The 14,338-nt window shown below is 39.6% G+C and overlaps 1 protein-coding gene across 2 annotated transcripts in view; it reads right to left on the minus strand.

The window, feature by feature from the left end:
• ANK3 (ankyrin 3) overlaps positions 1-14,338 on the minus strand; it is a 346,475-nt gene that overhangs the window by 116,890 nt on the left and 215,247 nt on the right. For both annotated transcript variants that reach the window (XM_042862644.1, XM_042862645.1), the window contains exon 9: positions 4,370-4,468. In XM_042862644.1, the coding sequence (XP_042718578.1) occupies positions 4,370-4,468 (99 nt within the window). The remainder of the gene's footprint in view (positions 1-4,369; positions 4,469-14,338) is intronic.

Consider the following 14,338-nt stretch of genomic DNA (forward strand, 5'->3'; position numbering starts at 1 on the left):
AGAGTATATCCCACATGTTCTCATACAGATATGAGTGCTAGCCTGTTGTTTAGCTATAAAATCAGTAAAATGAAGATTACAGACTTACTGTTAATCCAAGCTAAATTGTGCTCAGTGCCTGCTTCAGACAAATTCACTTTGGCATATGCAGTATTAGGCAGCCAAAGAAAATCAAGCTAATTTGATCAGCCTAATTACACTATTTTTAAAGTTTTTCTGGAAGATAGAGAAAAAATAATTAGGGCAACATTCAGTAAACATGCTACATCAGGCATTAACAGGTCTTTGCTTGAAAGTTTGTTAAAGACCAGAGTTAAAAAAAGCTGCCAAGGGCAGACAAAAACAGGGGCACGGTTAGGGCTTTGCATGGCTAGTTACTGAGGAGTACACTAAAGAATTAAGTACAAAACCCCAAGTGCCAGCTGCTAGACATTACACACACACACACACACACACACACACACACAAAGGACAGCTGGAAGAGAAGCAACTGATTAAAATAAACAGGACAAAGTAAGTGTGAACTAAAGAAAAAAAGAGGCTGAGTCACAAAATGAATGCAAGATCATTTTTTGAAATAACCTCATATGCTCATACATTATCTGAACTCTTAACTGCAGTTCAAAGGTGCACAACAATGTTTGTGGTGCTCATCAAATCCTATCCCTAATGAATACATAGAAACCTTGAGGCCATGGATGTCTTCTACAATAATTTTAACAGGATAAGGACTTAGTCCTTCACGTTAACCTTTTGTGCAGTACCTCAGAACTGCAGTCTCCACGACCATCTGCCAGCAGAAAACATGAGTGCTCAGAGAAATGACTAAGGAAAACAATTCATTACCCCAACTTAATTTAATGCTCAAGAAAGACTTTATGTGAATTTATCTACAAAACGGGTATGTCTGTGAAAAATAAAAGCCAACTCTACATGGAGAACATTTCCACTACCAGTTCCAGAGAATGGACTGTGGGCACATCACAAAATGACAGCTGAATAGCTAAATTTGTCCCATTTAAGATCCCAGCCTTGTTGGCATTTTTTCAGCATCACAGGATGGTATCTTCTGCAAACTCCTGTAAAGGTCAGTTACAGATCTGATAAGGAGAAGCAAAAGGGCTGGGAATTCCTGCCTTTGAGCAAGGGAAACAAGCTCTTTTCTGGTACTGTTGTCCTTTCATATGGGTACAGTAACGTTGTAGTTCACCTTTAAGGAGGCCTTTTGTGCTCCATAATCAACATTTGCATTAAATAGTATCCAAGAAAAAAATGATTTTAATCAAAGCAAAACAAAACAAAACAAAAAAGCTACAGAACTCTGCTTCACTTAAAGAAGAGGTCACACCTACATTTATAAAGCTTTATAAACATGTATAAACTTATAAAAGAGAAGCCTCACTTATTTTTTATGTGCAAATCCCATTCCTGTGTAAAGTTGCATGCTCTGCCAGCACCTGCCCCTGCCTCTCGCAGAGCACTTGGAGGCTGGGCTCAGACTGAGTATCCTGCTGATGGACGTGATTTGACAGTTAGAAAACACAGCCTTGGCAGCTTGTTGCCTTTCAGTATGCATAGTAGTGGTCATACTGCTATAAAGGGATATGACTGCAGCTTTTGTCATCCTGTATTTTCATAAGACCATTCTCAGCCTGAGACATTAGAAAAAAAGGAGAGCACTTAAGAAAAAAAGTGAAATGTCTGCAAAACTGACACACCTCGATTATTCTGCCTTGGGAAAAAAAACACTGGGTCAGGTAGGAACAGCAAGAGAACTTTAATAGGAACATGTAGTATAATGGCTCACAGCAATTAATCATAATTATTGAACAAGTCATGCAGTCTCTGCTGAAATATTTTCTACTCTAGTATTGCATTACTCTCAGCCTTCTCTTGCTTCTCCTACTGACTTGTAAATTCCTTCTGATCTATTCCAATGATTCTCTTCCCTTTTCAGATCTCCCTGGTAGAACCCCTTACTGCCTAGACCAGGGGCTGGTAAACCCTTGCCAGGATGTGTCTGTGCTGCTGGGAGGAAAGCTTCCAAGTCATCACTAACTAGCAGAAAATGATGCCTCTGGCGATGCCAGAGAAGTGCAACATACATATGGCACAAGTAGGAGAAGTTACACAAATCCCTTTTGATATATGGAAGAAGTATTTGGAGAATTCTCTAGGTGAAACCAGAAAAGGAAAGGAACAAAAACAGAACAAAATAACAACAAAAACCACCAAGCCACAAGATCTTCCAGAACTGCACTCTTCCCTCACTGTGAAGCTCTGCCAGACTACAGAGGTGTTAATGCTTCCGTCCTCTTCCTAGATCCTGTTTCCATCACAGCCCATATTTTTAGTTACATAAATTATCCTAATGTCTGACCCTGGGGTCTGTGACACAGAAAATGTAACAGATCATGTTTTTAACTACGGGAAAAGAACAAGTCAGACTTCAACTATTTAAAATAGTGGTCCCCAACTTTCTGGCTGCAATAGCCAAATAAATGCTTGTAGAGAGGAAACAAAGAATTCCTTCCCATGTTCCCAAATGCACATCTGTCACATCATCAAAATGGGCTCCCCCTACACAGGATATGCACCCTTGCCCTCTAATCCCAGCAGCACCCAGTGTGGCAGGTAGGAGACTGGTATTTCAATCCAGAAGAAAGAAATCAGAATCATGGAATGGCTGACGTTAAAAGTGTTTGAAACATGCCTCCAGTCTGACTGCTTTTTTAAACAATGGAGGGCAAGAAAGAGAGGAAGAGAAGAGGAGGTTACTCAGAAAGAATGGTCGCATCCTCCACACAAGGCAAACCCAGGAGCCAATACCACCCTGAGGGAGAAAAGTGCTTCTAAGAAACTATCACAGCAGAAAAATCAAGGGTGAGACACAAAGCCAGCAGCAGAGGAAAAAAAAGTCAAATTCTGTGATCAAGTGCTAGCTATGCTGTCATTTTGATATACAAAGGTAGAAAGCAAAGGGAAGTAACAAGAAAAGAAAATAACAGTTGTTATAGATGTGGGGTACCACATCCTGACAAGAGAATGGATCTGCATGGCAGTCTGTTAAGACTCAATTCCATACAAGCTAGTGCACACTGTGCATAGGACCAAAGATTTTATGCAGGCTGTTCTTTAAACCCTCTTGAGACAGTGTTTCTCGCTAACGTCAAGAGCAAGAACCACCCACTGTGTACAAGTTATCCCTTCCATACCCCCCCAATTATAAAAAAATAGATGCATCTTACAAAGAAATCATGAATTGCTTCTAAAGGTAAAGCAGAAAAACAACGGGAAAAAAAAGTGTGAACAGAGTGAAGAGAAAAGGAGCTGACCCAGTTTTTGAATTTGTCACAAAAATAAAAAATAAGAACGTCTCTCAACAAAGACTGCAGGAAATCTCAGACACTGCTGAAAGCCTAGAAAACCAAACGGAAATCTGTGCATACAGCAGTAAGTGCATAAAAGATATTCTTAGTTTATATTCTTGATCTGTTCAAGATTTTTTTTTTTTCTGGTGAAAATTATACAGAAAAACTAAAAATGAAAGACAGATACACGTCAAGCTAACATTTCAAGGAAACTACAATTGTTCCAAAGGTACAGTCACAACACCATGAAGACTGCCCCACCTGTACAGGAGCATGTTGCAAAGACTGCTGTGACAGCCCGCAGTACTAGTTCTAAGGTTTACTTCACAACTTCTGAACATTTCTTTTGACCACTGTGTAAGTAAATAAAACAGTCCTAAACTGGTTTGATTGGGTTTTAACTACAACAATTAGATGTAAGTGTCTGCACTGACCTTCTAAGGACACTCAGCAACTCAAGTCAGGCACCATCTGGATGGAAACCATCACTACACCTGGCACATTTACTCACAAATCCAAGCCAGTAGTTAAGCACCAAGTCAGGCAGAAGCTGAACTGTCACACAGCTCTGCAAGAGGTGGTGGGATTCACCACCAGTGCTACACTCTGTAACACTGCCCTGTGGATGAAGAAAGGCAAACATACTGCAGTGAAGGTTATTCTTTTAATATTCAGGTTCTGAAAGATCTGAATTGAATTCTCACGTTTCAGTATTTTCCTGTGTAGCCATTTCTACCCCAGCTAATTCAAAACATCATTTAACTTAGTTCTCTAAGGACACAGAAAATAGTTTGTTCTGAACTTTGCCATTCAGGTGTTTCACATTGTTTTAAGAGACGTAAATCGTTAGCATCCTACTGCAATCATTTTATAAGGAAGAAATGCAGTACAGTTATGGTAGCCTGCCAGAAAGACGAATGATTTAGTTTGTATAGCAGTTTTCAGGTCAGAAGCAAGAACTCCATACAGTCACTTGCAGTATTCACGCTGAAGCTTACCCTTGTTTTGGCATCAATTTTAGCTCCTCGATCAAGTAGGAGTTTGACCATATTTGCATTTCCCCTCTTCGATGCAACATGTAATGGTGTGATATCATTCTGTGGAAGAAAACAAAACATGAAAATAAATTTACATGTCTTTCAGGAACTCTACAATTAGTTTGCTCACAGAATGAATTATGTCAGCTTTGCTGAGGGATAACATGACTTTATTTATCTGGCAATATTAAAGGAAGTGAAAGCTGAGTTCCTCCACATTTGAAAGGTGATGTTAGGCCATCATTTTCACATTATAAAGAGAAATGCTTAAGTTGTGATTGGAATTATAACAAGACATCATGATTGTGCCCCATTTGTCAGTTTTTGTACAAGACCTAAACATCGTCAGTCTTACTTTTTAAACCCTAGCAATTTTCTCCATCTGTGCCTGTTTCTGTACATACAACAAAAGGAATGAATACATCAAAACTTCATTTGTCAGTTAGGAGCTATGTAGATTTAAAAAAAAAAAACAGCATTTCATTTGGAGGTCTCATTCATAAACAACAAGATGCCCATGTCATTTATTTCTATCAGCAAACTCTGAAAGACTCTTAAGCAGCTTTGTATCATGGTTCCATCACTCATTTCATCTACCTGACCAAATACTTCCCCTTCCAGTAGGCTCATGTGTGCTTCTCCAGTGATGCCCCACAAGATAGCAGAGTGTAGCTGAGCTGCACATTGAGGGCAGTTACATAACAGATGCGTGCACGCACGAACATGCTTTTTAACAAGATGTAGCTAGGACATTTCTTTATGCTCTGATGAATCCTTTATCTGTTGGTGTATGAAAGATGCATCCTGGATATATTTGATCATATGGAGCTAAGTGGAGATAAAAGAACATAAATAGAGCATGCAGCTACAGTATGGAGGCAAACAATTTTAAAGAACACTTTTCTATGCGTTCAGGAGCAGCCCAAACAGCTGGCTGTGTAAAGCTGTCTTCCCCCTGACTGAGCAGAAAGCAGTGAATTTTAGTGAGCATGTGTCCTCTGGCTGACTGAATTGGAAAGGCACCCATTACCTTGACTAGTTGGAGAGCTGTACAAATGTCTTACCTGGCCAACGGAGCGTTAAACAGCACTTCCTCAAAACTGCAGGTGAGTGGAATGAGAGAAAGCCAGTACCAGAAAAAAAATCTCACAGATGTGACAAGTTGACTCACAGCTTAATAATGATGCTCAGTACCTAACCCAATATGCTCTATTTTTATTTACTTGCAATTTCCCTACGAAGCTAACCCACAGCTACTGGACGGTATGAATTAATATTACTGCAGAGGTAAAATACACTTTAGCAAGAGGAAATGACAGAGCTGCTTTCTCCAGTACGAATCATTAGAGCATCACAGCTACTTTGTCAGAGTAGTTCCCAATTTATTTAAAAAGTGAAATAAAATGTAGAGACAATTAACACATTAAACAAGAAGTATGGTATGCCTAACCTTCTCAGGGATGTAAATCTGAGACTGCATAACATGCAATGTTTGAGTTGGTTTTGAAAAAATGAGTGATTCTATCTGGCTGGGAGTTAAATTCAGATATAATATGGGGTCAACATATTAGTGTATCAGCTACAAAGAGGGCAGAAAAAAAAGACGACAATTATGTTGAGATACTTTATACTTTTCCCCTCTTCCCAGGAGGAAAGATGTTACCAAGGTCAGAGGGAGAAGATGACAAATTGTACTTTCTCAATAAAGAACAGTAGAGGAAATAACTCTCATATCTTCAAGTAAGGGGGTACTGCAGGTAATTTAGGACCAGTGAGGACCAGTTTTTTCTGCTTGCTCTGCTTGCTTGGGGTTGATGGACAAAGAGACTAACTCAGCCTAATAGACTTCAGTGCCCTGTTAACATTGCAAAATAATTTCTACAAATAATTTCCTACATTAAGTAGAGAGTAGAAGAAATGTCTTTTCTAAGCATCATCAAAGAAATAGAAGAGGAAGATGAAGGCATTACCAAAGGCAGGAGTAACACAGATTAAACATGTGGTTCTCATTTGACACCAAACTAAATCAAATTAGTGTGGCACAGGGGAAAATAACCAGACAAGAACATGCTCTTTGGATCTAATTCTTCACCAGCCCAATCTTTTAGATTGTCTATTGCCTTAAATGAAAGACAGTTGATTCTAGATTGAATGGATGAGCACTGGCAGACAAGCACCTCAACTGCAAAAGAGAAGACTTCCCCTCAGAAGCTAAGGGTTAGGTTACACTGTTGGTCTGCAACAGAGGGGAAAAATAATACTTATTGTTATAGTCAGAAAGGAGTCCTGTTCATTTCCTTCACATTTCAGGTTAGTACAAATACTATCATGACTTCCACAGTTGGTCTCGGCTTCTGGCAGGGGTCAAGCACCCTGGCTGGGAACATGGTGAAATTCTCCAGCACCTAATAAGCACCAAGCTCACTTGTACAAGCTGGAGCCAGCAAGCCTCCTTCCCTCCATTTGATAGACTGTCTTTACAAAAGGCATATACATTAAAAGTCTCTAATACCTTGAAATCCTGAGTTATATTTGGTTTGTACTGCATTAACTGCATTCACATTAGAAAGAGACAGGTACATAAAGGATATATTCATTTTAGTCACAGATTGTTAGGAAAAGCAAAAATCACACAGCTATTGGGAAATAACAATTTGAACAGGAATAAAGGAAATGGAACACTGTACACCCAGTGAAATATCTGTCCTTATGAACAAACTCAGTTCCTTTTCGCTGGAAAAAGAGAGTTGCAGATGCAGTACTTGCTCACTCTCTAGGTTTTTTTTTTTTCCCCACACTCTATTAACCTACTCAAGCAGTTCATGAAAGGAATTAAGAGATAAAGGAGAAGAAGCCTTTTTGGCCTTGCTCAGCCTTATCAACTGTGAAAAATATTATGGGAATATCAATGTAAAGAAAATCAAGATGGGCCAGTTTTCCATTCAGAATTTAACTTCGGCATTTAACTAATTTGAGCTTTCACAGGTAACAAACGATATGAAGTAATAATTTGGGTTGCCAAGAGTCCTGAGCCCTGCACAGATGAAGGGAAACATTATGTGAAAATCTGTACAACTGCCCACTGAATTTTAGGGCAAGCAACTTGTCTTTGGTCACTACTGGGCTTAGCTGAGGCTTAGGGAATCACTGCTGGATGCACCACATACATTGCCCCATCCCATCTCAGCACACATCTATGACAATTGAGAATGTCAACTGACACGAGAACAAACCTCAGATATCAACATCGTTAATGTTTCTGATGATAGAAAAAGGAAAGCAAGCAATTCAAACCCCAGTTGTTCTTGTCACAAGAAAACAGAGATAAAACAAAAAGGCTTCATAATATGCACAGCCTGGGTATAGACTATTAACACCAAAACTGTGGTATCAGCAAATAATATAGTCACCAAATGTAAGGTTCTGAATTCTTCAGTAAATCAACAGCATCTGCTGCCTTTTCAGTCTATTTTTATCTGTTTGATCTTCTATAAATTTCTCCCTTTGTTCTTAAGGAAGAATAGTAAATCAGGAAACTTTTGAAGATGTTTTCCTGCAGTAAAAAAGATGAAATCCCTTCAAGAAGTTGCCATAAAAAGATGCAGTTCAGATCTAGAAGTCTATCAGAGCACTCCTTTCCTTGCTCTCACTGCTGAAATATCAAACATTGGATAATGTGTCATGAAAATCCCTCACCAGTGAGATCCCCTACCATCCAATTATAGAGTTAAAAAAAGATTGTGCAAGGAATATAAAATATAACTTACAAGAATAACAACCTAGAACTTCACAATAAATGGTCATAGCATTATTAAATAGCACATGGTCTTTCCTCTCCCCTTTGGCAGATGTCACGGACTACATGATTCAAAGTATTCTGAAAGCACATACAAATAGAAGTGTGATGGATTACATGCAGGCATTTTTCTTTTTAAAGCTCGCAACATCGTGCTCAGCTATTTTGCCTGTACCTCCATGCACTGTTTGCTGCTATGCTCTCACACAGGCCCTGTGCCTTCCTTTGCAGGTATAAATAGGATGGATGAAAAGAGATCTGTTTTTCTTCTTCAGCAGCTTCTGCTTGTTGCTGATGAGAGGAGACACTAAGCTCTTTCAGCTGCATCTATCTACAGTTTCATAAGAAAATTAAAAAAAATTCAAGCTATCCTATTCTGAGCAAAAAGCCACTTCCATTTCCCATCTGAAATGAAACCACCAAGTTCCCACTGACACAAGCCCCCACCCATCACATCTCACCACAGCAGTCCATGTTATCTCTTACTGCTACAAATTGGCAACAGGAATATCTAGGAATTTAGAAAAAAAAATGCAGTAAACTAAAAATAGACAGAGGTATGATATGCTTTGGGATTGCAATTTTCTTCCATCAAACAGCCTGAGTTTACAAGCATAAGGATACTAATAATACACAAGAAAAGTAAATATTTGCACTTGTAGTACCATATTAGGCTTTGAAGAGTATCTTCAAAAGCAAACAAGCAAAACATAAGTGTTTCCTATTCATGTCCCACTCATGTCATATTGTTTCAAACGCAGACTAAGTGGGCTATGAGGTAAGTAACGTGGGTGCACTGCAGAACTGGAAATAAATCCCTCTGGAGAACTGATGCTGTAGAAGCAATATAAACAAGCAATGTCTTGTGCCAAAGACAGAAGTGGGGACTGGTCCTCTGCAATCCTGCAAGGGCCGACAGTCCAAGCAGCAGGTTGGTTGCTTGGCTGAAGGACAAGCTGTATTCCCATGCTGCAGCTATTGTCAGGGGCAGACCACAACATTTATTCAATTATTTTTAAAACATAGTTTCTTACCAAAATGTTCAGATGAATTGGAATTTAATAAAATTGTCCTTCTCTGTTCCCACTGAGAGCTGACTCAGAACTGACCAAGAATGAGTAAAACAGGCTGAAACAGACAGACTGCTCAGCGGTAAAGTCTAGAAAATCTCTCCATCCTCAGGGGTTCCCTTAAGAAAAAAGCATGACATTGATTGTCATGTACTAGAATTGTGATCAATAACTGCATGAATATTATCCATATTACCAGTTCATGGAGAAAGTGGAGGATTGTGCTAACTGTTACAGGCAACCATGCAGCTACAACAATGCGTTTTATATGAGAACAGACAGTATTTTCTCCTATCGTTTTCTGCAATTCAAAACTGGAGCTATAACTGAGTAGAAGTCCTGCAGATAAAAGTTTTCTAGTTTAGCAGCTGTTACTGATCACTGAAGCTCACATGAGACTTTCAGAAATAAAAGATATTACAGGTGCAAACATACCATCTTTGCAGAAAAAACGACAATGCAAAGAATTAGCTTTTTTTTCCCTCCTCTGTTTATTGTTTAGTAAATCTTAGATGATGCTAAATTAATTATTGTATAACTCATATATTCATTTTTCTTCAGGCTTGAGATGCTTTAAATGAATCCTGAAAGAGGGAAGAATATAGCAAGGAACCATTATGACAAGCTACCACTAGGGAAATAAAAAAAAAGTGCTTCTCTTATGTTACTGTCACTTACATACTGCCTGCTTTTTTTGATGGACTAATGGTGTGCTGCCCCTCAGCCTCAGGGTCATCATTAATGCATGCTGGCCTCACACCACCCTCTCAAGATTACTAAATCCTTTCTCAACCTTGCAGTAAGCAAACTTTCTGCAGGCAAAGTCCACTGCCAGTGCAACTGAGATCTGCTCTAGAAAAGGAGTGCCCTGAATGTGGAAGGCTGTTTGTAAGGCTGGATGCAGTTGTATGGCATAATGACCACCTCTCCTATGCTATGGTAAAAAAAGATTTGGGCAGAGGTCACCTTCATGTAGAGAATTCCCTTGTTACCTGAATCTTCTGGCTTACTCAAATATGGAGTAGATGTGAGAGTCACAGAACTTTCTTTCAGTCTGAAAAGTTGTAGAGAATGATTTTTTTTTCTTTTCTAACCACTGTGCTCCCTCAGAGATAGGTAAGAACTTCAGAGGCATTTCCTTACCTGGGCTAGACAGTTATTGCCACTGCAAGATGACTCAAGTCAGAAGAATAATAATCTAATGACTCTGTGAACCCCTCAAGTATGCCTTTTCCCCAATTTTTATTTAAAAAAAAAAAAAAAAAAAAAGCAAAAAAAAGCAAAAAAAAGCTGTTTATTCAAAGTACCTTGTACCTTTCCCACCTACCTAATCTGCACATGCAGGCATGGAGAAATGCCAACTTGTGCTGCCTAAGCATAAGGCAACCTGGCTACACAGCTTCATTCCCAGCCCTCCCTGCATGCTGCCCTTGAGGTGGCCCAAAGCCTGAATGGAAAAGAGCAGGCACTCTGTAGAGATGTGATTTATAGCAAAAGAGTTTTCTTGCACAGGATAATGTACATTTAACCAGAGTTGCTAACAAAAATGGTTTCTCATTCCATTCAGTGGCTGTAACTCGCATTTAGCATGTATCTGCATGCACCTTTCCAAGTCCTAGATACCAAAGAGCAAAGCATTCTTTGCTCAAAACAAATTTGAAGGGGGCAGTAGAGAATGAAAACCCATTGTGACCTGTCCTTTATCTCCAGCACCTCACCTGCCCTCAGGCTGAAGGTGATCTGATTCCTGGTAAGCAAGAGTGAAGAAGCACCTGCAACAGCACTCAGCACCAGAAGCAGCAGCTCAGATGGGAACACAGCAGTTTTCCCCACTTATTTGCTCACTGTACACCACAACAACAGGTTTCCAGAAGGAAAGTCTGGAACAGGAGAGTATTTGGCACTCCATATTAATTATTAAATTGGTAGTTCTAGAACATGGAAAGTAGATACTAAAACTATCAAAAACACAGGGCAACACTGGGTAAAGTTTTATTCAAAGTTAGAAGAGGCTGATGAACAATATTTGCTCATTAGAGAATGGTGCTAGGCATTTTTGTAATCCTTCAGAGCTCAGCTAATGACTGTACTGAAACATTAAACTTGCCAAGGAGACCGACTACATCCTTGCTTAACCCTTTCTTCTCTTCGTTCACTTCTTTAGCCTGTACGTGATTATTTCACAGCTTAGCAAGAGGGAAACACATTGATATGATGAAGAGAAACACAGCCATACACATGGAAGTTTCTTATAGATACCAGAAACTGTAACATGTTTACAGATAATTCAAGGCCAAGAAGTCAAGTGATTTAGAAAGAATATTTTTCCTTCGGTACAAAATGGCAAAGGCCAACACAAAATCAGTGAAATGGCTTGGACTGGGGTTATGAGGTTAAGGGAGCTGCCTTCCCTAGAAATAGGTAGGAATTAAGGGCATCACAAAGGTGATTTACTGAAGTCATTTCCATCCATCCTGCAGGACATTTTCCACGTAGCACCACATTGCCTGCGTGTTCCTTTCCTGTAGTAAGGTCAGAGAACATATAGATTCAGAAAAGCAAATGCACTTCAGTGGAAGAGAAGTCACTAAATCTCTTGCTGTGTTGGGAGACTGCAAATCAAGAGGAGGCACCCTTCCAAACCTCCCAGCCTTTATGCTCTGCAGGTACACTGGCCAGCAGGCACAGCAACACCTGTAAGAGCTCCTGGACCTATGCCTATTTTTCTTAGGAGCAATGAAAGAAGGGAACAAAGGAGTGAGCGTATGACAACCGAGAGGCAGGCAGGTGTACACTGGCAGGGGTGAGGAGAGCAGCTGCTACCACATATCACTGGGGACATCATTTATTTACAGTACAGCACTACTGCTCACCTCCTGTCCACACACCAGCAGCCATTATCAAACTTACATCTTCCCCTGCCTTCAATGCTGGAACTTTTTTTTTTTTTTTTAATTTGGTTTTCCCTTGAGTCCCTCAGAAATCCACTGAAAACACTGCAGCTTTGTTTCCAGTCTGCCTTCCTCCTTTTTTGTATCATTTCACCATCTCCTCTTTTCACCAGACTCACCATTGCTCTCAAAACTCAGAGCTCTGCCTTCATCCTGCTTGTCCCTCCACTCTACCTCCACCTACCCTCATGTTCAGCAGAAGCTGAACTCATACATTTGTCTTTGTGTTGCCTCATTCCATACAAACCAATCCCTGTTACCATAATCCTCTGTTCTTGTTCAATTCTCCCCCAGAACTGACAGTTCTAAATACTTCAACATAAATTCAGAGATACAGAATTGTCAATTCATATTTATTCAGCCAGGACAAAGGAAAAAGTATTGATTGTCAAAAGCACTTTTGACATCATCATCCTACAGTTTGGTCTTTCTACATCTGAAAGCTTCAGTGCATGCACACAGTATGATTTTATTTGGGTTATATCCCTTCTCCACCTTCACTCTGTTGCTTGTCTTCCAGATTCTCAACAACTCAATTAAAGACCCTTCCCCAAGGCAAGGCACACAGCTCATTGTGAAGAATGCTTATAGAAATTAAACAAACAAGAAACAATGAGGTGGCAGCAGGCAGGCAGTACCTGTGGATCACTTTCAGCATCTGCTCTAGTGCCTCTGCCTGTCTTGTTGACTGGGTAATCAAGGATCATGCAAGGACTCTGTTACTTGGTGCTAACATTGATACTTTGTCCTCAACTCATATTTGTCTGCGCTTGTCTACAAATCCACTGCTTTACCAGAATCTAACTTATATTTCTATTAAGCGCCTTCATTTCCAGCCTTCTGATAGAACTAAATTCAACTTCATATTACTATATTTATGCAATTATTTCTGTCAGAGCTACCTCATATAGATTTGCAACCACCACGTAGTAGAGATGAGCTTTGCAGATGCCTTCACCCAGCTACTGTGAGCACAAACAAGCTGCTTAGCACTGAGTCACTGAGAGCACTGCTCTCTCGGGCTGTTGTCATTGCATCTGCACATCCCAAGCTGTCTGAGCAGTCTCCTCTCTGATGATGAGGAAAGCTCATGGAGGGTGAACCTGGGATTTCTGAATCTTGAAGGGGAAGGAACAACACTCTTCTGACTTCTTACCTGCTCTCCACTGGTGCCCTTAATCCAAATTGATGCTGCTAAAGCTCAGATTTATTATTTCATTGAAACAGGAACAAATGGATGATGTTTAGCAACACTGGCAATAAATGCTGCTAATTGCTAATGTAGTTGCATGGCTAATCCTTAATCATGTTTCTGAGTGGAAGAGTTAACACAAGATCTGTTCATCTTCCTCACTCCTGTGATTAGTGCCTATCAAATATTGAACACCAAAGTTTATGACAGTTCAAAATGACTTAATGCTCTAATTTGGTCAGATTAAGGCTCTTGGAATAAAAAAATCAATGTAATCAGTGAAGCCAAGCACTCATAGTTAGAAAATTCCCTTAACTGCCAAATCTACCCATAACTAATGAACTTCACATGGATCTAGCCTTGGACCTTCTCTCTTTCACCAGTAACATAAAACCTATTTTAGTGACACATGAGCTGTGGAAAACAATTTGTGAGAAATACACAAGGAGTTCCATTCCTTTGATATTCACCTATCAGCTTTACTCAAGTATCTGCTAGTATTCTTCTCACCAGCATTAGTAGGTACTGCACTGTGTTTTATATTTTTTCTCCGTAGCTTTGAGCATTTATCTTCATTAACAGACTACTGAACAACGCTATGTTGAATGAACAGTGGTCAGCACTTGTAGTACTCACCTGCACTCCTACTTGCAGTTTAAAGAAAACATTTTGGGTCCCAGCTCTATGATTGATGTGTGGCACAACACCTAAGGTTTGTTACTCAGCACTTCTATCCATGCTCTACCCCTCATCAATTTTCCTTATTAGCTACAGAGAAACTCTACAAAAGAACTGTTCAGGTTTTATTTAATTCTGAGAAGTCCCATAAGTAAAATAGTAGCTTATTTAGTAAATAAACACAATGTTATTTTACTGTTTTTGTTGATTTGCAATGTTTATCAAAGACTTTGCTTGATGATC

Source organism: Lagopus leucura, unplaced genomic scaffold (assembly GCF_019238085.1).
Source record: "Lagopus leucura isolate 7727_CA_CO unplaced genomic scaffold, USGS_WTPT01 Super-Scaffold_739, whole genome shotgun sequence".
Lineage (NCBI taxonomy): Eukaryota > Metazoa > Chordata > Aves > Galliformes > Phasianidae > Lagopus > Lagopus leucura.